At 45.7% G+C, this 27,776-nt stretch overlaps 1 protein-coding gene across 2 annotated transcripts; it reads left to right on the forward strand.

The window, feature by feature from the left end:
• Positions 1 to 4,268: 4,268 nt before the first annotated feature.
• On the forward strand, positions 4,269 to 26,466 carry NR1D2 (nuclear receptor subfamily 1 group D member 2). 2 transcript variants are annotated; one of them, XM_083858378.1, is made up of 8 exons: positions 4,269 to 4,346; positions 7,688 to 7,948; positions 9,884 to 9,972; positions 10,879 to 11,023; positions 12,625 to 13,241; positions 16,429 to 16,614; positions 20,383 to 20,593; positions 24,928 to 26,466. In XM_083858378.1, exons 1-8 carry the CDS (start codon positions 4,331 to 4,333, stop codon positions 25,122 to 25,124), a joined length of 1,722 nt encoding a protein of 573 aa, XP_083714504.1. In that variant the 5' UTR covers positions 4,269 to 4,330; the 3' UTR covers positions 25,125 to 26,466. The 2 variants fall into 2 exon arrangements, with proteins under 2 accessions (XP_083714504.1, XP_083714503.1); XM_083858377.1 differs by lacking the exon at positions 4,269 to 4,346 and adding an exon at positions 5,907 to 5,961.
• The last annotated feature ends 1,310 nt before the right edge of the window (positions 26,467 to 27,776 follow it).

Raw genomic sequence — 27,776 nt, forward strand, 5'->3', positions numbered from 1 at the left:
GTGACAAAGAATGTTATATGGGGGGAAAAAACTTTTAAATATGTAAACCGTAGTATGCTAGAAACAACCAGGGAAAAGAACTTGAACTTACTGAGGATCTGTGCAAATGTCAGCACTGTTCTGAGCATCAGTCAAAAAGATAAATAAGAAGTTAGGAATTTTTTCCTGAGGTAATAAGGAAAAAAAGAAATAGAAAACTGCAGAAGCTGTTGTGGCATGAAAAAATGCTGCTCTTTGGCACTCTTCAAATAAACAGTTTTTTTCTCTCTGCAAAGTTTATGTTTTGATCAAACTAATAATATTGTAAATGTGCCAGGCACTGAAGAAATCAAACTCATCCGAAAGCACAAATGCCTGCTGATGGAAACTCATGTGTTCCTGGCTGATATGTGGATGTTTACCAGGATTAGGAGGGCTTCTCCACAGGGGACAGAAAGGTGCAGGCATTCAGTTCCAACCTGAGGAGCCACCAGCACTTCAAGCCTGAGGAAAAAGAGTCATCGGCCTCTACATACCTCTGCTGAGGTGGCCAAAGCGCATCCTGTCCCACCATCCAGCTATCAGCTGCACTTAACATTTAAGTCAGCATTAGTTGATGAAACAACATTGTGCCATCTCCCATCCAGAGGTAGCACAGATGCGAATCACTCTGCAGCCTCTGGAATTTAAACTTGCTGCTTGAGCTGCTGCTCCATGTGTGTGGGCTAGGAGGAAAGAGGGATAAATGTGTTCCTTCCCAGGGGCGGGAAGTGGTTTGAAGAAGCTGTCTGTTCCACCTTCTGTGCTTTTTCCCTTTTTCTGCCCCTTCATGTTTCAATGCCTCACTTCAGTCTGTTCTCAGAAGCACAAGTCTCCTGCAGCAGTAAACAGAGGCTGAAGGATTCTAAGGACTGACCGAACACACAAATTCCCAATCACTCTTCCACTGATCATTCAAGTGCCTGCCCAGCCTTCAGGTTGGAGAAATGCCATGCCACTGTGAATGCCAGCAGTACACTGCCTCTCCATAATGCTAGGATTTGTTTTGCCTTTCATGGAAAGCCGGATCACAGTCCCTTGTGGGGACCAGGGAATATTCACTGAGAATCACATCTTTACGAAAATCTTATTTGCAGCTCAGCAAGTAACACTAGAGCTTTGGCAGCCAAGCTAGAGTCAAAGAAAAGCCCCTCAAGACGAAGCCCAGGCACTGTGACTTGGCCAGCATTCAAAGCCACAAGTTACTATGCCAGGTGTTTGCTTGTGTGGGTTTGGAAGAGCTAGGCAGAAAGAGGCTCCAAGAGAAAGTTGACCCTCTTATTACATTGGCAGAGTAGAGTCTTCTTCCAGGTTGACAGCAGGATTAAAAACCTCAATGCCCTCTAAGACAGTTTTCTTCTCCAAACATTGAAGGGCCTCTCGTGGTCTACTGTGGCAGTCCACAGCTTTGTGCTGAACAACAGAACTAGAGGATGGGAGCAGACAGGACCATTTTCGAGACCTCCTTTAGAAACTCCAGGTCAGGAGTCACACTGTTTGCATCCCATGGCTACCCACAGCCAGCTCTACCTGCTGGACCTTCTCAGGAAACACACCTTTTGGTGCCCTTGATTGAACAAGGATCCTGTGCGAGGGTCAGTGGTGGGCCCTTTATTTGCTTTTTGCCATACTCTATCCCTAAGAGAAGTGCTTGGCACTTGCAAATCCCATGTGTGTGTGTGTGTGTGTGTGTGTGTGTGTGTGTGTGTGTAGCTGTCTCAGGGAAGAAACCAGAAAGGATGTAGTATGGGACCATAGAGAGTAGTCCTAGGTGAGTTGGCACAACCACAGGTTGTTCCAAGATAGGAGAGAGAAGCAAAATAAATACATTCTTGAGGATAGATAGATGGAGGATTGCCAGTTGCAGCACCAGGGGCAAGAGCAGGCTGAAACTGCTGTAATGAGCCCTGAGAGTCTCAAAAATAGATGGTAAAAGATACTAGAGGCTGGAATCTCTCTAGGAGTGACAAAATCATGTCCTGGCAGTTAATAGGATAGACTGAGATTGGGAGCAATAATGTGATGGCCTCTCCCTATGGCATCCTACGAACCTGCGTACGTTGCCTTTCCCATTTGTCCCGCCAGGCAGGAGCAGCAGCATTTATTCTTGCCCACAAAGGAAGTGAACAAGCAGTCCTTCCCTCTATTGACCACTCTCAGGAATGGAGTCCACTCACCTGAAAAACCTGGAGCCTCCCTTGAGCACCACAAACGGCCTGCAGGCCAGGTGGACCTTTGGTCTGAGTGCCAGTGCCTCCATACTCATCTTTGGGTGCTTCTACCACGACCTGCAAATTGAAGCCTTATCAAAAGCAAGAGTTTTGTAGGGGTTTTTTAGCAGATCCAGTGAACAACATGGGTCAATCACCTACCAGTTAATAAACATTATTTAAACGTCTGTTTTGCTAAAATCCAAATACAACATTAGAAATCCAAGAGACACGGAATACACAGACAGAGAAGACTTGCTCTCCTATTGTTCCTGATGACCAAGCTAGTTTTCTAATAGCATTTGATGTATTCACTACATTCTCCTTTGAGTCTGTAGGCCAATTTCATCTGTTGAGAGGGTTGAGATGCTAATATCAAATACATCTTATTTGTGCTCTGTCCACAAAGACCATCAGCCAGGCAGAGGAGCGAGACAGAGCCCTGAGCACAGGAAGGGAGGGTGGGCCATTGTGCCCTGTGCCTGACCGTGCCAAGGGCAGGCAGCACTGCTTGGCAGCCACTTGCGCAGGCAGGGACTATACGAGAGCCCAAGGAGAACATGGCAGGGCTTAGGAAACGTAGTTTCCTAAGTTGGTATGAGGAGGAGAACTGGGAATATGAGAAGCTTTTTCTATAGGAAATCAGGGCTGGGGGATGAAGGGTCTGGAGATAGTGATGGATATTGAGTGGGGACCAAGAGGAAAGCTGTATGCCTCCCGACTGCTGACCATGCACAGAAAAATGGGAAAACTCGCCCTCTTACCTTATTCGAGCAGCTCACACAAACTGACCTGTTTACCTCATTCGAGAGGAAAGGAAACTCACCCAAATTAGCAGGCAGTAAACTACATTTAGCTGCGTTTAACCTCCACTTGCTAACCTCATTTAACCCCACTGCCTCGCTCTCAGTCTGGAGGTCAATATAGTCCGTGAAGCCACACATCTGCCTCTGAACCCGGGGTCAGGGAGGGACAGAGCTTCATTTTGGGCTCTGTATTCGCTTAATGGAAAGTCTTCCCCAAGTTTCTGCTCCCTTTTTCTTTGTGGTGCATTTCCTTCGTGGGTTTCCTTCTGGGCGGGGGAGTGTGGGGACCCGGCGGGGACAGCCCTGCTTTGGGTCCCCCTGGGGGCGCTTCCCTCTCCCGTTGCGGGAGGTCTGTGCCCAGAGACATCCCTACATGGTATAACGTGTTAGAGGCTGGAAGCGCTCTGAGAGTGACAAAATCACGTCCTGGCAGAAAACAGGAGAGACGGAGATCGGGATCAACTGATGGCCTCTCCCTACAGCTGCAGAGGGAGAGACTATGGCTGCAGCGGTGTGTGTGCGCTGCCGAGAAGGGTCTCTCCCGGATACTCCCTTTTCCCGGCACTGAGAAAACATGCGGCTAAGAGGGCACGGAGCGCTGACAGTTGAAACCGGGAGCTGTCAGATGCTCCTGTCGGGATAGCAGAGAGCTCGTCAGCTGCGGCAGTCACAGCGGTGGCATTTCCTGCCGGTGCTCGGCGGCGGAGCAGCTGACACGCACCGCCGCCCCTCTCCGTGCCCCGGGGCCCCGCGGCCGGGGTGGGCAGCGCCGGGCGGGCTGCGGCAGCGCGGTGACCCCGGCGGGGCTCCCCCTCCGCACCGCCCGGCCAGGGGCGGGGGGACCCGCTGGGCGCCGCCCCCGCCGCCGCAGAGCCCCGCACGCTCCCGCCGCACGTGAGCGCGGCCGCCGGCGCGGAAAGTGTGTCACTGGGTGAGGGGGGCGGCCGGGGGCGGGGCGGGGCGGCCGCCGGGGCGGGGCGGGCCGGAGGCGGGGCGGGGCGGGCGGCGGTGCCGCACTCGCTCTGCGCGGCTCCCCGAGAGCGCTTTTGTTGTAAAGGGGAGGGCGCCGCGGCGGGGACGCGCACCCGCTGCTCTGACAGGAGACAGCGCTGCCGCCTCTCTCTCTCTCTCCCTCCCTCTCTGCCTGCCTCCCGCCGGCTGCATGTAGGGCTGCGGCGGGGACGCGGAGCTGGGAAGACAACGACCGAGCGGAGCCGCGCCGCGCCGACCGGAGCCGAGCCGGCCCCGGCGGGACCCAGCGCGGCGCCGCCCGTGCCCCTGCGGGAGGAGGCCGCCATGGAAGTCAGCGCGGGTAAGCGGGGTCGGTCGCCGCGGGGGGCGGCGGGGCAGCCTTGCGGGACGGTGCCGCGGGGCCGGGCGGGCGCGGGGATGCGGGCGGGGGTCGGCCGGGGCGCGGCGGGGCGGGGGGAGCGCGGCGGGCGGCGGCGCTGCCGGGCTCCGGCCCCGCCGGTGTCCGGGACGGCCCCGCGCCGCCTCACATGGACCCGCCGGGCGAGCCATGTGCGCGCTGTGTTTACGTTCCGCGCGGCGCGCCCGCTCATTGGCCGCGCGGGGCGGTGACGCGCGCATTGCATAATAGCGGCGGGGCGGCGGCGCGGGGCGGCGGGCGGCGCGGACACGTGAGGCGCGCGGGCGGGCGGGCGGCCGCTGTTTTGGTGACCTACATTCGGGGCGGCGGCGGCGGCGGGGGCGCGCCGGGGACACGTGGGGCCGCGCCGCAGCTGCAGCGCCGGGCGGCCCCGCCCCCGCCGCTCCGCCCCCGCCGCGCTGGAGCGATGGAGCGCTGGGGAGGGGGGGGTGCCGGCGGCCGGCGGCGCGGTGCGGGGGAGTGCGCGGGGTCGCGGGGGGACACGCGGGGCGGCCGTGTGCGGCGGCGGCGGCACGCGGCCCCTCCGGTGCGCGGGGGCGGCGTTGTGTAACGGGGAGGGGGCGGCCCGGGGGCAGCGCGGGGCGGGCCCGGCTCGTCCAGCCCCGGCGCCGCGTGACCGCGGCAGGGAAAAGCCGCAGCCCCGGCGCGGTGCAGTGGGGTGAGGCGGGAGGGAGGGAGGGCGGCTGCGGGCACGGCCACCGCGCCTCCCGCCGCCTTCCCGCTTTGTTAGAGGGGCAGATCGGCGGTGCCGGCCGGGAGCCCCCGCTGCCGCAGCGTCCCGGGGCCGGTTTGATCTCCCGGCCCTCCCGCCGCCCGCCCCGCGCCCCTGCGGCGTTATCGCCCCCCCGATCTCTGTGTTAATGAGATACCGGCGCGTTGCGGTGCCCCCCGCCCCAGCCCTGAGGTGAATCCCGCCAGGCACAGCCCAGAGGGTCCTGCTCGCTCAGCCGGCGCTGCCGCCGCAGTAACGTAGCCCAGAGGGCTCATTTCACAGCCCTCCGGCGGGTGGGTTCCCTGCGAAAATCCCCGGCAGTTGACACGACTGGGGCTCCTTCTCCCCCGAGCCCCCCGGTGACCCCTGTCTGCAGAGTGCCGGCGGCCTGTGCACGTGTCCGTGCTCCTGTCCGTGCTCTTTGTTCTGATGTCACCCTGTGCTCCTCTGAGAGTCAACTTCTGGCTGCTGACCAAACGAAAACAGGGTTCACAGGGAAGCGTTAACTTCCAAAATAACACAAAATACGAGGAACCGTGACGCTGGCACGACTGCCGAGCTGGCGAGGGTGCCAGAGCTGTCTGGGGCTCCTCCAGCTCTCGGGAGAAGGGCGGCAAAACTCCCCCACAGGCACACTGTGCTCCTCTGTGACATTGGCCTTACCCTTCAGGGAAAAGAGCATCTCTTTTATGAGCAGAGTTTAAAGATAATGGGGCGCGGTGGAGAAACGTGGAGTTCCCTGCAGGGCTGTGCTTGCGTGTCCCGGTCTGCCCCTTGCGATAAGGATGGCGCCTGCTGAGGAGCCCGGTGCCTCCCTTGGACCAGGTGAACTGTGAGCTTTGACCGGCACCTGGCAGAGACGCGTGCGGCGCTGGGGGATGGCACAGACCTTTGTCAGACAGGTGGTGTCTTAGCCCAGCACGGGTGGCTGATGATGCCTTGTTTCTCAGGCCGTGGCTGAACCCGTGACCCCCTTGCCAATCCTCCTTTCTCCGAAAACCTGATCCGGAATGCGTGCTATGCTGTTTGGAGGATTTCTTTAAAAAAAACCCATTAAAATCTGCAGAAACAACCTCTGTGCCAGGGTGCAGGGACACTGGTGTCTGGGAACGTGAGCAGCAGTCTGTGTGTCCTGCACGTGTCACACAGCCCCTTAGTCTGACTTCTGCTCCCAGGCAGCTCTGCCAGGAGCTCCTGGGCTGGGTGCTCTTTAGGGAACCCTTTTGCTAAGGGTTTCCTTGGTAGAAAAAAAATGAAATGTTGAAGAGGAAGTGGGCCAGTTTTGTTGCCACAGAGGTGCTAAGAGGACAGTTATATCTAATAAAAGTATTGAAAATTTGTAAGTCAGAATTGTTCCCTGCAAGCAGTGGTGTTTCTAAGGTTGTATAATACCACTGCTTTTATCTGTGAGGAGGTGATGGCTGATGTAAGATGCTACAGTCTCTGCCTGCCGTGCCAATTCAGTTGATCAAGGACTCTACAGACACCAGTGCTTTTTTCCTCCAAAGGAAGGCAGTGCATGGCCCTTTTGAAGTTTTGAATTCTTACTGGTGTTTGGAGTTCCTTTCTGCAGTGTCCTGAGTCATCAGTGAAGACAGTCTACTAAGCAATAGAGGCATAAAATGTAGAACATACTGAGTGTAATTTATTTAAACAGTTTCATGGCTATGGCTTTTGAAATTCTTGTATGAAATATCAAATGTTTTTATATTGACTTTTGAAATGCTGAGTCTTGGAGACAAACTCATATGAAGTGCAAACAATTTCTCTTGCTCATGAGCAAGAAGAAGGAGCCTGTGAAAAGCCAGAACTGCTCCCAGGTCTGCCTGAGGACAAAAAGCTGTTTCATCTGATTGATTCTCAAGTGTGTCAGATTGCAAGAGGCGGCAGGACAGAGGCTGTTTGCAAATAGCAGCCTGGCAGTTGGAGTTTAGCTGCTGCTAGAAACGCTATAAAGGCTTGCAGTCGGACAAATGGCGTTCAGTAGGCTAACCAGACTGCAGTGCTATTTCCTTCCCTTGCCCCCTTCCCTTCTGCATCGTGAGCGCCTCCCAGCCCTTCCTTTCTGTGCCTTTGGCGCGTAGCCTGCATGAAGTCTTTCTCTCTGCCCTATTTCTGTCCCTAACCTAGCTTGTTTGCATTCTGGCTCCACAGCGCTGGAAGATCCTGTTTTTGCTCTGGCTCCAGATGAGCTCTGCTCAGAGGGTGGCCAGGAAAACCCTCTCTGGGTCACTCCATACCCAGCATGTTCCTGCTGCCCCATCCTTCCAGCACCATGGCTTGTTGCTCTGTCTTCTGGTTATGCCATTTCGTCTCGGCCTGGACCAGAGGAGGCTGATAGGATGGGAGAAGGGGATGGGGCAGACTGGGAGGTCAGCCGTAGAAAACAAATGGAGACAAACAAGCTTGACGGAGAGAGGGAGGGAAAGGAGAGCTCCCAGGAGCACGTAATGGCTGGTCTGGTGGTGCTGGGTCACGGCGTGGCTCACATGGCAGCGGTGCATGTCTGCTGGTTATGTCACTACGTGCTGCCTTTTTTTTCTTGCCTTAGGGGGTGTGATAGCTTACATCAGCTCTTCGAGCTCGGCATCTAGCCCAGCCTCATGTCACAGCGAGAGCTCAGACAGCGGTTTCCAGTCGTCCTCTTCGCCTGTTCCATCTCCTCCCAACAGCTCCTCCTCGGAAGGTGGATGCAATGGCCGGAGCAGTGAAGGCTCTGACGGGGCACCGAAGAGCGACCGGCTGGAGGAGACTATTAAACCAAACCAGTCCAGTGTTGCTGGTTTGACAAAAGGCCATAATGGAGTCACAAGTATGTTTGGTGCCAGTTCCTGAAAACACCGTTTTCCCCTCGTGTGTAACAACCCCATGTGTTAAAACCAGGTCTCCCCTTTGGCTTGTGGTGCAGATGCATAGCAAAGCCTCCATTTTTTCCTTTTGGCATGTTATGTGTGGCAATACATGTGGTATTGCCATACAAATGGTAATACAATGGGGTCCTGTTGCTGCCAACTTCTAACAGTCCATAAATATGGTTCCAGCTTTACTTCAAATTTTCATTAGTGAAAACTGATCTTAGTAAAATCAAACACTTGGTTAAAAAGAAGTGATGAAGTAAAGGTAGTATAATCAGAAATTGCCTCAAGAGTATTTATGGAGCTGTCTTGGAAGTCTAGTTTCTCTGTTCTTTCATACTCCGTCCCTGCCCCTTCACCTTCCTTCCCCTGCAGTTGTAAGGAACAAAATAAATAAATTACTCAAGCGTAATACTTTTATAGCTGTGGGTGGAACAGTTATCTTTTTGATTCCAAGTCATAATTCTGTGGACGTGAAAAATAAAATACTTTTCCAATGCTAAACCAGAACTAAAGTATGGCTTTTTAAAATACATGTAACAATCTATCTCCACCTATTTAGTTCACACTTCTTGTGGTAATCAGAAAAGATCAATGGTAGAGAAGTAGATTTGAACAGTTTTGGAAGGGCAGGATTCAAAAGAAGTACTGGAATGAGTAATTCAGCAAACAGCTGGAATTCAGTCTTTTGGAGGCTGAGTTCTTTTATTGGCAGAATTGTTTTATCATTTTGGATTGTTATGAAGCTAGAATAAGTGTGTAATAGTTCCACCTCACACAGGGTTGTGTTGGGTTTTTTTAAGTGTTCCTACCTGAAGTTCTTAGTAAGAACCTTTACTTAAAAATTCTCTAGTAACTAGATTTTTGTTATCAGGGCAGAGGTTCCTGAGATGAAACTGTTGTAAACTGGTCAGATAGATAACTTTTTTAGTTCGGTACTGTGTTTAAAAAGAAAAGAAAAATATAAAGTTGTGGTTTGCTTCTTTTTCTTTCTGAAAACCTTAAAAAAATGTTTTAGTTCCTCTTTACAAATGAAACCCAAATGTCAAATAAGTTACTTTTCTGGTAGAATATGTTTCTGTGGGAGTATTTCCAGCTGTCTCTGTTGGGTTAAGGTAATTTTGTGGTTACTGAACTCACTGGTAAAATTCCCACTGGCTTCAGTGAAACCAATCTTAGACCAGCACTTAGGACTTGAAAAAATCTTATTGACAAGCTGAAATAAAATAGGTGGGGGGGAAAATTTAAAAAACCCAATCCATCAGCATTTTTATGGGATTGAGAAGGTATTTTCAAGTTCAAAGTGCAAGTCATTCTGGATATGAGCTCAAATCAGTGGTCTCTAAATATGTAGCTATGGCTGAGCTGCCAGTCCTAAATTGTTATCAGATAGGTACAGTGTTTAGTTGGTGTTGAATGTATTATAAAGTGTCCTTTAGTATTTCTGGTTTTAAGAAAAAGTGTTTGTTCTCTGTTGAGGAAACTGTAGCCTTTCATAGGCTTTCTTGTCCTGATGGAAAAAACAGATTGAGCCTGAACTTTGGTGGCCTAGTTAACTGAATGGTCCTTTTAAAAGTGCTTAAATGTAAGCAGACTTTCTTTTTCTGCTGCTGAGTGCAGTGCTACTCTGTTTGAAAGCCCAGTGAATATGTACTTTCTCCCTGTTCATTTCAGTGCTTCATGTTTGTCCTCTTTTTCCCCCACCCTTGCACTGGTACCTTCTGAACTGTTCAGGGTGTTTGTACATTTGTGTTTGTTCTTCTGCTGTATTTTTTTTCATGTGTTGAACTGATGTCACATATATAGATTTAAGTCCAGGTTTTAAAAGCTGGAAGCATGTTCCTGCAGTTGTCATTGGTTTCTATATCCTTGACTTTTTTGTTTGATTCTAGAATTTAATGGCATGGTTCTTCTTTGCAAAGTCTGTGGAGATGTCGCTTCAGGATTTCATTATGGTGTTCATGCCTGTGAGGGCTGCAAGGTGAGCTATATTTCTGCTCACCTTTCTGCTGGTGAAATGCTCAAGTTCTCCCCATAGGGGAAAAGGGGTGATACTGCCAAAAAAGGATTTCAGTGTAGTTCTCTGTTAAATATGAGAAATTCCAGGAGCTGTAGGGAACAGGCAAACCACTTAGGCATGTACAGCATTTTCCAAACTCTGAAGTACTTTCTGTTCCCACCCCTTGTCCAATCCTGCCTGACTTGGAGCGCACAGCAGAGAACAAGAACTGGAAGCAGAGGTGGTAAGGACCATGTCACGCAAGACATGTGCATGTTAATTGCATTAAGAGATAGTGGGTGTGGGTTGTCACCTGGGCTGGGACACAGAACAAAACAGCTTTGGAAGAGCAATTCTTTACCACAGGGAAAGCCAGAACTATATATGCATTGTCCTAATCTGTAACATTGCAAATGTTATGTTCTGTGAAGGAGCTTATCAGCGTAAAGGGTTGTGTGAAAAAACCACCTTTGAAGGTCATGTGGTGCAGCAAGATGGTTTTGTTGCCAAACTGCAGAGATGGAAGTCAAAATACATTATTTTGACTCCCAGCTTTGCACTTGATGTCATAGGTGTTTGGAACTGTTAGTACAGTGATAGAGGTAATATTGGAGATGCTTTGCTCTTAAGTGCTGACTATGCAGGGAACAACTTAGCATCTTCTGTAATTAGAAATCATAACTAGTTCACATTACATACATATCACACACAAAGGAGAAGTAAGTCATGAGGAGTACCAAGTTTTTTAAAATCTTTTGGGGCTGATGGCTCTGAAGCAGCTGATGTGATGCAGTGAGGTTTACCGTGCTCACAGAGAGATGAATCTTGTTGGAAGGATTTGACATGTGCTGTAATGATAGTTGTGGGGTTTTTTTTGCTTGTTTACAGGGTTTTTTCAGAAGAAGCATTCAGCAAAACATCCAGTATAAGAAGTGCTTGAAGAATAACAACTGCTCTATAATGAGAATGAATAGGAACAGATGCCAGCAGTGTCGTTTCAAAAAATGCCTGTCTGTTGGGATGTCAAGAGATGGTACGTTCCTCTACTGAGCAGGGATCCTCTGAGGGAGAATCTGCTGCCCACCTCAAAACCAATTGCTGAGGGTCTTAATAGCAGATAATGCAGCTAAGCCCTGTTGTCGAGGAGAGGTTCCCTGTCTGAGAGCATTTAGTTCAGCTTGCCTTCTTGCTCCATGAGTGTCCTGGGCTGGTAAGGTGATCCTGCAGGCAGCCACAGAGCTGTCCTCCCACCTGTGGAGCTGATGCAGTGGGCTGTGCTGCAGTGGCCTTCTAGGGGGATGGTTGTAACAAGTGTCTCAATTTTGGTTTAATGTTAAGACTTACAGCAGTATCCTGCCTGAATCTGAACAAGACTCATGTTTTTCTTTTTTTTTTTTCCCCTTTGTTTTTTCTGTTTTCTTTTTTTACTATTGCTTTTTCAATGAAAGAGAATTGTGCCCAACCTGATAGCTTTAGAGTAGTCACAGCAGAGCTTAAAGAGTTAGCTTTGGGTGCATAGGATGAGCATGTTCTGCTCCTTTTTTTTTTTGCTTTATTTTCTTAGAGGGAGAGGAAGGGCAAGGAGGAAATGGTGATGTTGGTCTGTGTCTCTGATCACCTTGCTGGCTGTCTTCTCCTTATGGCATTTTAATAAATAATGCTGAAAGTGTAGATCATTTGTCTGCTACAGCTTACTGCCGCAACCAGAACTCTTCCTTCTGTTTCACTTTTTAATTTTCTCTGGGTGTTTATTTCACAAGAACTAGGAATCTCAGGCTGTTAATAATTTAGTGGGTGGAGTGTTGGAACTTATTTTAAATAATTGTTCCGAGTTCTTGTCGTGCATAGGAGTTATTTCATCCCCTAGGCGCTTGTTTGCGCACAAGGTTGCACCTGCTCTAATGAAAGAGGCTTAGTTACATTAATGATGGACTACTGCACGAGCATAATTACATCAGTCGAAACTGGTTATGAGCCCTTGTGCGGCTGTGGTTGGAAAGGGTGGCAGAGGCAGTTGTAGATTCCCTAGGACAGGGTCAAAAGTGCTGCAGCCACAATGATGCCCATCCCCTTGCCAGCAGAAAATGTCCTTGTCAAGGCAAAGTGTATCACGAAAGTTTGCCAAGGTAAGCTTCATTCAGCATTGGTTCTTTTGTTTTGGTGAGTTGCATAATTGGTCTGTGAGGACCTGTCTTGTAGGAGTTTTATGCAAAGATGATATGAACTGTGTTTACATTCAGCTAATTGTCAGCTCATGAAGTTGTGCTGATTTAATAGATCCGATCTTAAAGCCTGACACTTCTTCAGTTAACACAACTGTGTGTATACTGCATAGCCATGTCTGAGGCAAAAGGGGAAAAGGCATTACAGACTGTGCCTTAGAGATGCCTTCTCCCTGTGTGCAAACAACAGCATACGTTTGTATTCATGCCAGTCCTATGCCCCAGAAGCTCTTTGGCTTCAGTGATAATACCCCTGCTGTAATATTGGTGAGAGCAGTTAAGATCTTGCCTTAAAAGGCAGGTGTTTTGGTTGGGGTGTATATTTTGTGTGGGCATGCTGACACTTTCAAGACTGACTTTCTTTTTCTTTTTTTTCCCCTTTCCACCACTATCCACTTCTCCACCTTGGTAGCTGTTCGATTTGGCCGTATTCCCAAACGTGAAAAGCAGAGGATGTTGATTGAAATGCAGAGTGCCATGAAAACCATGATGAACAATCAGTTCAATGGTCACTTGCCCAATGAAGCATTAACAGAACATCAAGACCAAGCACCTCAAGAAGATCTTTCCTCCAAGCCCAAACAAGAGCGAGAAACCATCAAAAGCCCTTCTCCTCCTCCTAGTGCTGACATGGCTAAGGAGGAAGTGATTGGTATGGTCACTAGGGCCCACAAAGACACTTTCATGTACAACCAGGAGCAGTCCCAAAACCCAGCAGAGATGATGCAGCCCCAGGGTGGGGAGAGAGTGTCTAAGAACACCGAGCAGTACATCTTGAACAGCGAGCACTGTGTTGGTGGCCTCGGTGGCCCTCAGTACCCTGAGAGGGAGCAGCACCTTGGTGGACAGTACAAAGGGAGAAGCACAATGCATTATCCAAGCGGGCACGCCGTGTGCTTCACAAACAGCCACTGCATGAACTTCACCAATGGGTACACTCAGAGAATGTGTGAGAGGATCCCAGAAGATGGCTTTTCTCCAAACAAGAACACTACTTACCCTTGCAGCACTGGAGGAAGAATGCATCTGGTATATTGATATCAATTGTTTGATTTGACTTAGTTGCTGGTGGGTGTGATCCAGCTGTGCCTCAGTAGTCAGTGAAGCTGCATGCAGTTGGCACAACTGCTGAAACTTTAGAGGGTGACACGAGTTTGATAGTGCAAATTGTGGTGAAGGACAAAAATGGCTCAAGGTGTGAAGGATTTGAAATCATACAAGTGATGGGGTTTCTTGGCTTGGTCTTTTAGCTAGCTGAAAGTAAAATAACATCAAAGAGTATTGGTTGAAAAAAGTCATGGGTTTTTTATGTTACTTGACTTCAAAATGAAAATATGAGATGATAAATTCCCCTTTTCATTCACTCCTTTTGCAGACTTTACTTTCAAATAATCTTCACAGTCAGATGTACTGTATTTTCTTAAGGGTATTCAGAGCAAATTTCTGGGGTAAAACTCCAGGGCTAGGATTTTAAGCCAGTCTACAGGCCTTACTATGGGTTCTAAAATCTCTGTTGCAGGGTAGGCTGCCTTTTTTGGTGATGGGGATTTTTTGATTAATTTTGTTTTAATGTGGCCCACAGACCACACATCCTTTTCCATGTAGGACATCTTCAGGAGGAAGATGCACAGCTAAACCATTAGAGAGAAGTTCAGGGTCTTTCCTGTAGTACTCACTGAAGTGAGGCTCTGGACACACTTTTGGGTACCTTAGATGACTTTGCAAGAGCATTTTCTCACTGAATTCCTAACAAGGATGCTTCCTGGTTTTTTGCATATGGTTGTTGGTTTGGTTTGGTTAGGTTTTTTTTGCCTTTACTTAACAGGTCCCTCTCATTTGCCTTGCACCTGCTGTTTCTCTGCCATTCAGGCAACCAGTTCTGTAAGCCCCTTAAAATAGATTGTCCTTCTCTTTATCACTGGAGCCGCCTGGGATGAGAGAACATAACATCCTCGTTCTCATCCTGCACTCCTGGTGTGAAGCACAAGCCCCTGACCTTTCTGAAGTACTTGAGCTGCCGGTGGTTTTTTTTTTCCTCCTACTTTGTGAAGATCCTTCACAGATTCTTGAAGACCCCCAAAGGTATCCACAGTGAAGGTGTTTATTTTGATACTGCATTTCCATGGGGGCTTTTTTTGTTGTTGTTAGGTTTTTTTTAACCCTTCTTTGTCTACTGCATATATAGACCATGCCATCCCTAGCAGGGTCTGACTTTAATTGCAGACTCCAGGCACTACAACATGGCAAATAATAATTCCCAGCCTTTCTTCCTTGCAGGGAAAGTATGTGGTGTCACTACAACGGCCTTCTTTGCGCTCCTGAGAAGCAGAGGTTAAACCTGTCAGTATGGGCTGGCAGGGAGTGGTGCTGCCTTGCAGAGGCTCATCCAGTCAGTTTGACCTGTGCATGGCAGCTGCAGGCAATAGCTAGTCAGTGAGGAGGAGACAAAACCAAATCCAACAGAGCACTGCAGCTCTCCCTCCCTGCCCCACATCCCTGATGTGGATGAGGGTTTTTCCCAAGAACTCAGTGAGTTCAGGATCTGACCAAAACGAGTCAGCAGCAATAAAGGCAAGTAATTAGGCTCTGAACTAGTATGGAGACAGATGTTGAGGGGTTTGGTTGTTTTTGCTCAATACTCCTGTAACCAGAAAAGCAGAACAGGTCATTCCTGAAGAGGTTCCTCTGAAGAGAACTGATGACTGTACAGGCTGTCAACTGCCTCCATAGAAAGCCTGTCAGAGTTCAGGGAGTGCCTGGATGGCACTCTTAGGCATATGGTTTAGTTTTAGGTGGTTCTGCAAGGAGCACAGAATTGGACTCAATCCATATGGATCTCTTCTAATTTGAGATACTCTGATTCTTGGGTAGAGGTCTATGAAGAGACCACAGACACAATGCACTGTGTGTGGAAGTGGTAGTTTCCCCTTGAGACTGAATGCTGTGGGTAAGAGTATTCTGTCATAGAATGAAAAGTTAAAGTGACTTTTTTGTCCATTGCAGAGCAGGGTACTGAACCAGAGATTCCTTCTTTTCAGAGAATGCTGTATTTATAACTGTACCCATGTGAACCATTGCAGTATCACAGGCACAGTAGTGATTGGCATCTGCTGTCCTTCTGGTTGTGTGCCTAGACCTTTCCTTTTGCCAAAATATTATAGTCTTGTAATCTTAGGACCTCCCACGCAAAGAATTCCTCGGCAATTACCATATTCAAGATGCCCTGCAAAAACACCACAGCTCTGAGGAACTGCTAATCTATTTCACTGTTTTCTCTTTGTTTTGCTAACATTGTGTAAGATTACATACACCATTTAGTAAACTTGTGAGGAATACTTAAAAGGAATTTTTGTCCTTGATGATGACAGGTGAAATGAATCTTAAAAGGTTTAGGCTTCATTAAAAGATGTAAATTTTAGAAGCTAGAACTGAAAATATCGCAGAGCTTCTGGTTGGGCCTTGCAGAGGGAATTTATTGGCAGTCAGCCCTGACTGATACATCTGATCTCAATGTAATGGATTCAGACTTTCCTACAAAAAAATTGCTCTCTGTTTGTATAAAAAAGAAAGAACATTTTGTCATCTTGTGACCGAGAAATACTGGAATTCCAGTTCCTTGGTGTTCCTCCTTCAGTGATACAAGTAAAAGCAAACTTGCACAAGAGGGTTATCCTTGTAATGAGGGTGTAAACCTGTGACTCAGGAAACCAAGGCTTGCTTTCTTGCTCTGGTGTTGACATCTTTGTCGCCTTGACTGAAGCACTTCAGTTGCCTGCAAAACAAGAAAGATAGAATGAATGTCACAGTGACTGTGAGATTGCAACTGATTGATTGTGAAATTGCAATTTACTGTGAAATTACAGGGATAATACAAGTAAAGAGAAATTCAGATGTCAGACCAGATCAGTTGAGATCAGGGAAGAAGAGCATAACCTTGGTTCTGTCAGGTCTTTTGCAGTACACAATGTTGTAGGTTCCAAAGTTAACAAATTCATGAATGGTTTGCTAACAATCCCATGGATTTTTTTCTTGTTCGTTTTAAAGCAATAAATCCAGTTTCTTTGGGAATTGATTGAGGAATGCTGATATTTTTTTTTCTCTCTGTCATTATTACAAAGTTTTTTTTAAATAGTAAACATGTTTCTTTCCAGTATTTGTCAGTATTTGGAATGATACTTTTTAAAGTTGTTTTATGTTTGTGTTTTGCAAACATCAGGTCTGTCCAATGAGTAAGACTCCCCATGTGGACCCAAACAAGTCTGGCCATGAAATCTGGGAAGAATTTTCCCTGAGTTTTACTCCTGCAGTGAAGGAAGTGGTGGAGTTTGCCAAGCGCATCCCAGGTTTCCGAGATCTCTCCCAGCATGACCAGGTCAATCTTCTGAAGGCTGGAACATTTGAGGTAAGACCACCGTGTGTATATTGCAAACCTGACAAGCTGTGCATCAGTCTGACCCTGTAAGAATGGAACCAAATAGAACTGGATTACATCAGGTGAAACCAGCTTGTTCATGGATGCTCTGAGCGTTCTCTGAGGTGATGGTGTCCAAGGGATTTGTTTGGTCAGATCTTGGTGACCTGTTCTTCTTCCAGTGAGATCAAAACTGCTCAGCCCTTCTACTCTTCCCTGGGCATTAACAAATGCATAATTAGGGGTTTTTAGCTACCTTTGCTTATTCTGGGGAACTGTACTGCATCTGGAAGGGTGGATAGGTTAGAAAGCTGTCTACTGACTTACAAGTTTTGTCGAGGAATGTGTTCACTGCTCTGCATGTCCTTGTGCCACTCTGCTTCCTGCAAAAGCCAGAGTATCCAATCCTGACCAGTCACCGCTTTGGTGGCAGCTTGGGAGCGTCTGAAGTGTCCCTGTCAAATGCAGTAACAGTAGTAACTACCTGTACTGCTGCAGCTCTGTAGATACTGTGTGCCAGCTGCAGCCTGACTTACTCTAGACTAATCCCACTAGGTCCTCGTGGTTAATTGCATCCACTTGTGGTCATGACGTACGTGTGAATTAGTGGTATTAATTTGGAAATGATACCACAGAGCTTGGTGCTGTTTTATAATTAGTGACCTTCACTAGATGACCTTTACATCATGTTTGAGTTGCCCTTCCAGACCCTTGTGTCTATTGGAGACCATACACATTTCATAAATATTCAAATGTGAAATTTGAATAGAGAGGACACATTTCATAAATATTCATATGTGAAATTTGAATAGGGAGGGTCAGAGAAGCCGAAGTCCCAAGTATTTGACGTTACTGTGCTTTTCTGGGGAGTGTAGCATTGGCAATGCCTTTGCTTTTGTTTACATGATTTGTTCTATCAAAGAGAGATGCTGGATTTTATATTTGCCTGAAATGAAGAAATTTCTCCTGTGATGTGTTGAGTCTTCTGTCTGCATTTATACAGCCCAGTTCTAAAATGGATAATTGTTGGGTTGGAAGGTATAAGTTATACAGGAAGACTTGTTGCCTGGAGCCTTATTAGTTTTTTTTGTTTCCTTCATTTTGCTGTCATGTATTTTTTTCTGTTGTACTTATTCTTGACCTTTTAATACTCATCTACAACTCCCGTGGGCTGTATTTTTACTTCTTTACTACTTTCACCTTACACAAAAATGTTGGTTTCTTTCTCTGCAAAGGAGGAGGAGGGTGAAAATTTTGGCTTGAACTGTCCCTATAATGCAAAGCAAAATGTTCATGTTTTGGAAGTAAAATGTTTTGTCTTGGCCTTGCTTCACCTGAAGCTTTTCTCAGGTCTCAGTCATAGGCTTTTTTGCCAGTTACAAGCACTGCTGATAAGAAGGTTTCTATATCCAGGGGAATTAATAATAATGTATGGCTGCATGCTTGTCACTACTCACTTATTTATAAGAAACATTAATGATTCCTGTTAGTGAGCTACAACTTCTAGTTAAAGGCCTATGTGGCATCTTAGCAACAGGAAAAAAAAAGAAAGTAGGGCTGCAGAACAGTGGAAAAAAATCCACAACAGGATTACTGAAACCATTGTGATAGAGGCAAAAGCATCTTGAAAGCCTGGTGCATCCAAGGTCATTTCTGTCTTCTGGGTAACTGAACCAGGATATTTCGATGTCTGCATGTTAATAGAAGAGCCGAAGTGGAAGTGCTGCCTCCAAGTCTGGTGTGGCTGGCTTGGCACTGTGCTTGTTAGCAGTTCATGTTCGAGGAGTGCCTGTTCCCTTCAGGGTAAGAGCACACATGGAGACAATGTTGGTGCAGAAGCTGCACTGCTATATATATTCACACACACGTAAGCTAAAAAGGTCTCTTCAAATTGGGACTACTGGGGAGCTCAGTGTACCGTGGTGGCATTTGCGTGGCTCCTTATAAGAGCCAGCTCAGAAACAGCAGTGAGCCTAAAATAAAGAATTTGACTGGTTTTGAGTGGGCCGTCCTCCACCTCCCCTCCAGATGTAGTTGATGGTAGAGTTAACAAGGCCTTTGGATCCCTTTGAGTAGTGTCTCGGATTTGACTACAGCTGGTAGGGAAGTGATCAAGTAACCTCCAAGGATGGAGGTTTTTATGTGCCTGTGTTGCTATGGTCAGGTGATAGGATTGGTCAGGTGTATCCTCAGCATGCACAAATATGAGCCTGGTTTGAAGTGAAATGTGATTGATCCTGTGCTATGCCATAGTCCAGACTGTTCTTCCTTGTTTAGAATGGTAGCATTGAAATAGGTGAGATCTTTGCCTTAGAATAAGTCTGCACAACTTTATGGGCTTCAGTTTTGAATAGCAGCACTAATCCTGGTTGCTCGTTATTTAAAGATGTTTCTAAAGCCCAATTCTATAGGGAGAATACCGTTTTGAACTGAAAGGTTGCTGGATACCTGGTGGGTCTGTGCTAATGCACAAGTTCAGCTTTGTCTGCCTGCCCTTTGCCTGTTTTTGTTGTATTCTGATGGCTTCTGCATCTGGGGTTCTGCACTCTGTAGTTAATGTCATCAAAGGACAGATAGCTTAGCTGACAGAAGTGAATAGTACATAGTGCTCTTGTGTCTGTCAAGGTTGCTGCATGTTGTTTGGCTCGTAAAATTTAGGAGCAGGTCATGTAATGTGCATGAACAGTGTTTGAATTCTCAAACATTTTCATTTGTTTTGAACACTCCTTTCTTTAAGCTTGTCAAAGGCACTAGTCTTTGAAAACCCGGTTCTCGTCTCACCTGTAGTAAACATTTGAATTAATGCAGTTAATAGGGTAAATGAGAAGAGACAACTGTCACACCAAGAGATTACAGTGAGTCTGAAGTTTTAACCAATGCCAATTAGTTCATTTTCTTCAAATCAGAAGGCTGTTCTGTGCAACTTAAACCTTGAAACTGTAAATAAGGTTGTTGAACATGAGCAAATAAAACTTTACAAGCCATTCCAGAAAGAAACATTTCACAGTACAACTGAGAAACCACAAGAGAAATTTCAGCCCAAAGGGGTAAGTTTAGCACACCTCAACTGCTCCAGCCCAGGTGCTTGTACCAAAGGGATATTCCCAGCTGCTGCAGACCAGGTGCCATCTCAAGCTGTGCTTCCCCAGCCTTTTAAAAGCTCTACATGTGGCTCCTTTCTAGCAGAGCTCATTAACATTCTTGTGGGTACAGTGATGTGGCATGGTACTTTTCCAAAGAATGCCTAGGGGGCCCGATCAGGTGGTGTAAATCAGCATTGTTTCTGTAGAGCTGCTCCACTTTATGCCAAGTGAGAATCTGGTTCAGTACCTTCATTTTGCTCCTCATGAGTGTGGCCAAGAAAACATTTCTTTTAATGCTCTGTATGCATTTGGCTGTTGTGTGGCTTAAGCAAGTTGTCTTACTGGCATATTTATGAATGACTTGGTCTGCGTGGCTCAGGCTGTCTGAGGCTTAAATTTTAATTTTCCTGCCTTTCATATGCTGTAACCCCTCCCCTGCATCTGCTTCTTAATTTTGTCACTTGTTTGTTTCTCTCACATTACAGGGCCAGAGCTTACACTGTGTTTTGCAGCTCAATAGCATGCTGACAGTTTCTGTATAGAATGCTTCTAGAATGGTTAATGAGACACTTCGAATATGTTAAAAAGTTAATTTCTTTTTCTTTGGCTTTTCTAGAAATGCACCTACATTTATCTGGTTTTGTTGTTCTTTTTTCCTTCCTTTTTCTTTCACCAGGTTTTAATGGTACGATTTGCATCTTTGTTTGATGCAAAGGAGCGTACTGTCACCTTCCTGAGTGGCAAGAAGTACAGTGTGGATGACTTGCATTCAATGGGAGCTGGTGACCTGCTCAACTCAATGTTTGAATTTAGTGAGAAACTAAATGCTCTGCAACTTAGCGATGAGGAAATGAGTTTGTTCACAGCGGTTGTCCTGGTATCTGCTGGTAAGGAGAGAAAGTTAACCTTAGCACCTTTGCCAAACATTGAATGTGATTCTCTATTGAAAGTTTTCTGTAGAATGTATACCTTGTTATTTCATGTCGAAGTGCAGTTGAGTAGGTTTTAAGGTACTAGCAGCCTGTAATGTACTTTTTAACATACCTAGTCTTTCTAATATTGCCTTTTACAGAAAAGGCGACAATGGGCTTATGTTTTCCTACTGCTTTCTATGTAATGCAAAAGCAAATAGCTGCCCCATGGCCATTTAGATGCTATTTGTCTGACTCCTGTACGTTTCACAGGACAGCCTCACTGAAATTACTCCTGACTTGCACAGCGTAAGTCTTTGGATAAGGTGGTATTTTTGCTTCCAAGTATTGTCATTTAAGTCTATTGCGTAGTTTACTTAAGTCTAAATCCAACAGTTTGATCTCTACCCATGTCAGCAAGAAAGCCCTATCATCTGCATCGTGACTTCTTACCACCAAAGGCCTGCCAATCCACTGGCATCTTCACCAGCCTCCTATCTTGTTTCAGTCTCTGGATAGACAGAACACCCTGGCCCAGATTCAAAGAAGGATTAAGCACCTACTTCTGTAGTATTATCTCAAGCCTCAAATTAGGCACATTAGCTCTGCATATAATACCTGGAATGCAAGATGCAGAATCCCTGCTTGCTGGGTAAGAAGCTCTCTAGAGGTAGGTAGCAGGAATGTTCGCAGCTCCCACTGAGACCACGAGATACCAACTGGGGAGCACTGAACTCCTTGAACAAGTGCACCCCTTTCACATGAGCAATTCAGACCCATGTGTTACCTAGGAGGGGCACCCAGGCATGATGCTGTAGGCGCATGAGGCCTCTGTAATAAGGTAGGACAGTTCAGTCTGATAGCTTTGTGCATGGCTGAACTGCAGTGTCACAGCACAGGATGGGGCAGCTGTCGCCTCTTCAGTTTCTAAGCTGTGATTGTGAGCAGAGGGAGGCACAGAGTTAGCAAGCTTCCAGAGCCAGAACAAATAGCAATGTGAAGGAAGCATGGCACTGTAATCTGAAGGAAGTGTGGAATCTGTTAATGAAAATGTTCGGGTAGCAGAGAGAAACCTGAGGTCTTAGTTGCCTTTCCAGACTCGGGAAATTCTTGACAAGAACTGGAGGCAGCCTTTAAAATAAGAACTGACAACCAGGTCTCTTCCCTTCTTCTGCACTCTAACTAGGCTTAGAGCCATTCTTCTTGCTTGCTCAGCTCCTAGGTCCTAGAATATCTCCTCTGTGCCACCTGTTTTCAGTCTAAGTGGCTGTATCTGTTCTGTTAAATGTGCTTCCAGCACAGTGCCATCTCCCCAGCCTTTAAAGCACTGATTGCCAGCTCCCAGCAGAGATTAGCTTAGGGATGGCATGTAACATGTACAGCATGCAGTGTCAGCCATGCAACAGGACAGAAAGAGAAGGTGATTGGTATTCAGGCTTCTTGCAGTTGCTGAGGATTTTTCAGATCATATTTTGGATATTATTGCTGCCTATCTTAGCTACTTCATGATCTGATCTGCAGTGTGATTACAGCCTTTCTGGACATCTTCACAAAATTTTATTGGATGTTATAAAGTACAGCTTTATTAGTTAATATTGGGGCTGTATTCCAGACACAAGGCTAACCCTCATGATTACTGTGAGTTCAAAAATTTTAGGAGCAACTTTACTCCATTGTATGAGGCTGGATTAAAATGCTACTGTGTTATATTGCACAAATGAGTAAATGAGCATGGTTCATGCTCAGGCAGGTACTGAAGAACAGCAGTGGCCGCAGCAGAGTTCTGGGGAAGATCCTCACAGTGTGAGGGATTGCCAGGAGGGAGAAGGTGCCCGTAGAGCCGAAGGATTGTGGGCACGTGTTGATTAAACAGATCTTGAAAGAGTAGTGTAACTGAAAAAGTAATTTCCTCTAAGAGGAGGTGGTGCTTCATTAGAGATAAAGAGTTGAAGAACAGGATCAGAGAGAATGACATAGAGATGCAGGCAAAGGAAAAAATGCCATAAATTTATGAAGAACTGAAGGTGGAAGAAAAACGCCATTATGACTTCATCTCAGAATGAAAGTTATTCAAAAGGAGACTAAAAGGAAGACAATAGTCAAGATCTACATCAGTTCCAAAAGCAGAAAGGAGTGTGACTGTTGAATGCTGATAAAGTGATCCACAATTAAAAGTACCATGCCTCATTAATTAAAGATATTTTTAAAGACTTTTAGTTGATTAAAATTAAGAAAAAGCCAAAACCCACCAACAGAAAAAGAAATTAGGTCTCTAAATACTGCTAGTTGGGAGAAAGCTTGTCAGAAACATCTCCACTTAACACTGGATGAATAACCTACCTCTGTTTGTTCTTGTGCAGAACAAACAGAGCTAGGTAGCAAGGACTGTGTGTAACTCTGTACATCCTCTCCTTCCCATTCATACAACAAAGAAAGAAAAAGCAGGATCACACTTGGGTGGTGCTGAGGAATTATCTTGGTAGCGTTCCAGAATGAAAAGAATGCTTCACCTCTGGCTTCAGTTAGCTGGATGTGTTGAAGATAGAGGAGAGGTAGCAAGGTGGATCATGGCCACTGAAAGAGGAAAAAGTGAGGCGGAAGCAAAGCTGAAAGAATGTGGTTTGTGCAGATCTAGAAACCAGATAATCCCTTAACTAAGGGTCTTGCTTTGTGGTAGAAGAATATGAAGTACACACCTTCAGTTATTATCCCTTACTGGCATAATGCTAACAAAATCTTCTGCTGGCCAGTGGAAGTAGACTGAGAGGGAGAAGAAAGACTTGGACTAATTGAGGTGAGGAGGCTACAGTAACTCCTCACCCGAGACAGCCAGGAAAGGCTGGGCTGCATTCTTTCACCTTCAGAGGCAAGGCAGTACTATCCTCACTGTACAGAGCTCTTGTGAAACTCTGTTGGGCATGTTCTGTGCAAATGTCATTGTACCTGCTCAGAACAGAGCAAAGCTTTTGCAGAGCAGGGGGTGAGCAGGAGAGATCATTTAATAAATAAAGGCAGAGAGATATCTCCTCACTCACGTTCTCTTTGACAGCAACTGTCAAACCTAATGCATAGTTTTCACAGAAGAGTGGAATGTGTACTAATAAAAGCTGTTTAATAGTAATCAGAGCTCCTAATTGTAGAAGATTCTGGAACAATCTTCCTAAAGGAGAAAAATACATGTAACTGCTTCAAGATGCATCTTTAAGTGGATTATGTAATAATTTTTCCTGTAGCAGTAGGGAACTGCACTGAGTAGTCCAGGAGGACTTCCTAGACTGTTCACCTGAGCAATCTGATTGGATTGACAGTGACAGCATAAGGAAGGGATTCCCACTCTGACTGTACAATCTGACTCAGTGTTACTCCAGAAAGCTGTTGTCATTCCATGTCCCAGTTCTGCAAAGTGCTTAAGTGCATGTACACATCAAAGCACATTTCTGTTTGTGCCAGTCACTTGACTGTTATGTGCCCTGCTGAATTTACATAGTGTTTAAGAAAAGAAGCTACAGCTTGGAAAAAAAAACAGCTGCTGTGCATGGTTATGAGGTGAGATGTTTTACTTAAAAATTCATCCTTTCAAGCTGCTTGCTTAGGTTCCACCTAATGATACCAGGTGTGTTCCTAAATGCAACTCTCTTGAAAGAAATGCTCCAGGCATGGTGGGAGTGCAGGATGTGTGAACATAATATTTGTCTTGATGTTGACATTCTTTTTTTCCTCAGCTGGGAATTTTTGGGTGCATCATGTTTCATTTTGTAAGTGCTTCAGAACACACTCAGAAATAGTGCCCAGTCATATGAGTGCTTGTACTCTCTTGGCCCCTGAGAATCCCATTGTGCAGATAACAATCATGGCTTGTCCTGAGTGGGATTTCCTCCTCAAACCTTCAGTTTAAGTTTAGGGTTCTATCTCTAGCCTTAAGAAATGTATGAAATTTTTACTTTCATGTGCTCTGTCTTCTCCATGAGTTGAAAGTTGTGATTCAGCAACATATTTAAACATTTGCTTCAATCTGTCCTTCTCTGGAAACGTGGATTAGGGATCATAAAAATAGTGATTGAATGCTGCCAGTTTGGCATAAGCTTAGTACTTTGAAAAGTTAATGCTAAATAACCTTTGAAAGACTTTTGGTGTGTGATTTAAAACTTCTGGCATAAGTATCTGATTTCTCTTGTGCTTGTTAATTTAGTAAGGGATTCTTGCCCTGGTTTTATGTTGCAGGCTACATCTGTTCAGTCAAATTTTTTTTCCCCCCTACCCTCCTGTTTTTTAATTTCTCTCTCTCCCTCTCACCCTCCCCTTTTGTTTAGATCGCTCTGGAATAGAAAATGTCAATTCTGTGGAGGCACTTCAGGAAACACTAATCCGTGCATTAAGGACCTTAATTATGAAAAATCACCCAAACGAAGCCTCTATTTTCACAAAACTTCTTTTGAAATTACCCGACTTGCGTTCCTTAAACAACATGCACTCTGAAGAACTGCTGGCCTTTAAAGTTCACCCATAGGCCTTTAGGTCTCGTTTGTACTTGGACTTGCCTCGTGTTAAACTGTTTTGTGCTAAAATATGTATTTATACAGTTGTACCACTTGTCGGAGAGAGAGTTCACAGACTGTGAACAGTTGATAGCTGTCCCATAACCATGCAATAAAGCTTTGGCAGGTGCTTTCAGCTGGCAAAGGCACAGCCTTCGGGATCCTCCAAGGCATCCAGGCCCAGCTGTGCCGCGCTCCTGCAGAAGAGGCTGCTATGAGCCCGAGTAAACGTGGACTCTTCTTTCATTTAGGAAAAGAACCACCACTGCCCTCTCACGTAAACTGAATGCAAAATAGCTGTGTATGTGCTTATGGAGCATGGAATGGGGTGGGAACAATCCTGTGCTAATAGGAAAATGGAAGAGCTGATTTAATTGGTCTTTCACTTATCTAATAGATGTATGTCTGTGTCTCTTGATAACTCAATCATGATTTCACTGTTGTTATTCCATTAAACCCAATGGAATGGTTTCAGCCTGCACCAACTCTTCACTGAGCGTGTGTTCATGCCATGTGTATATAATATAAATAGTTAAGTAGTGAGTGTTTATGGCTATATAAAGTACAGAGTTGTGTGTATATATGTGTATGTATATAAATAGTTCTATACATAAAGTATACATATAATTTCTTCACAATATTTTAAACTGTGAAGGAATTTAAACTTAAAACAGAAGGTGATCTATGGAAAGAACCAAATAGATGCACTTTGCATATTGCTGAACTAATTATCTGAGCATTTTTTAGAAAACATCGAATTTGCATTAATATGCTGTGTTTGTTAATTTAATAAAAACAAAAACAACCACCAAGAGTGGCACTAAAGAGGCAGAGTCAGATTCAACTTCCAAAAGGGTTTTGTAGAGAATCTCAAGCAGAGATGGTTGGTTGTGGCACTAATGAGATGGATTGTCCATTGCCACTGAGGTTCTTGTGTTCTGATAAAGGTTAAAGAAGCACCAGATGCTCTTCAAAAACTTCAGCACAGCCAGAAAGAAACTATCAGATGAATAGCAATGTCTATCAGATAAAGAAAAAAATGGGAAAAAATTATCCATGGTTGCATTTGGGTGTATGTGTGTTCTGTGACTGTTTATTTCTTGCAATACATCTTTTCGCTGCTTCATTGCTAAATGAGAATTGAAAACAGAAATGTGAGATTCTCCACGTCTTTTCACCGTTTGGGCTTTGTGGTTCCCATGCCTGTTCTTCTGGAGCTCTCCATTGGTGCGAGTGCATGTGAGTGTGTATGATGTGCAGAGAAGGTGCATTAGACAACCTGTTGTTTGTTGTTTTTGTTTGGTTTTTTTTTTTTTTTTTTTTTTTTTTTTTTTTTTTTTTTTCTTAAAAAAACACCACAAAAACCAACCAAACAAATGGGACTTTTTTTGTTGTTGTTGTTCATGCCAGTAGCAAATTACAAAGCAGATCCACAAGGCTTAAGATTCTGCTGCTTTTCGATCTAGGAAAGCAGCTCTCTCTGGGGTTTTTTACATGTGTAGCAGGACCTGGCACCAGAAAAGAGAGATTAAAAGAAGTCAGAGCAATTGTGTTAATTAGTTACATTTATGTTTTGTTAATGTGGGAAGAAGGTGCTCCATCATCCTTGTTCAGTTAACTTGCCTTAGAGGTAGCTTTCTGGGTCTCTAGTGTTTGGTAAAGCTACTCTTTGGAAGGAGGCTGTTCCTGGTAGTCAGGGCCAAGACCCAGGAAGCCTGCAGAGCTCCTGCCTGCACCATGGGTTGAGAGAGCCCTCCTGCCTATGGTGAAGCTGCAGCAAAAGCAGACCTGTGCCTCCTGCTCAGCATCAGGATGTGGGATAGGAAGGGGGAGGGCTTGCACTCTGCCATGCTCCCCTCTCCTTTGGGCTGGAGATTCTGCCTCAGGAGGAAGGGACTGAGAGCCAGCGGGGCAAGTGCTTGATAAGAGGTGGGGGAAATCCAGCTGTAGTCTTGGCTGAGGAGCAGAAGAGCCCACACCTTCCTCTCCTCTGCAGCTGCTGCAGGAAGGGCTGTCCTGCTTCAAGCTGCTTTAGCCACTGGGTAATGGCCCCTTCATACATAGAGATACCCAAATATGCTATCAGGGCATATTGTCCTAATTTCTGTTAACAGTCTGCATCCTACCAGTATTATTTATTTGAGAGCTTCACTGAATTTTGCATCGAACCATTCAGATGTTAGAGAGGACACAGTCATGTGGTTTTTATTACTTAGTTGCTGAAATGACTTCTTTTTGTAGACCCCATTTCAAACATGGAAAGTACAGTTAGCTCTTGGTTGTTTCGGGAGGGAAGAAGGCTTCTTACAGAGATTGCCACCCTACAGCTGTGTTTTGTTGTGTTTTGTTTTTTTTTTTTTTTTTTCTTCTTCTTAAAACCGTATTACTAAGCCTTTAGGAATGTATAACCAGGACTGAGTAATTACTGCTTATTAAATTTTTTTAGTTAGATTGACCATGTATGCCTATAGGTAGATATTCTAACTTGTGCAATTTCATCTGAAATAATCTTCCTGTACATAATGGAAAAACTCACATAACAGAAAAAAAAAAAAAAAAAAGCCCCAACCAGATTGACTGAACAAAAAGCTGATTAAAGTATGGTTCAAAAGTGACCCATGTAT

Source organism: Zosterops lateralis (assembly GCF_965231275.1).
Source record: "Zosterops lateralis genome assembly, chromosome: 1".
Taxonomy (NCBI): Eukaryota; Metazoa; Chordata; class Aves; order Passeriformes; family Zosteropidae; genus Zosterops; species Zosterops lateralis.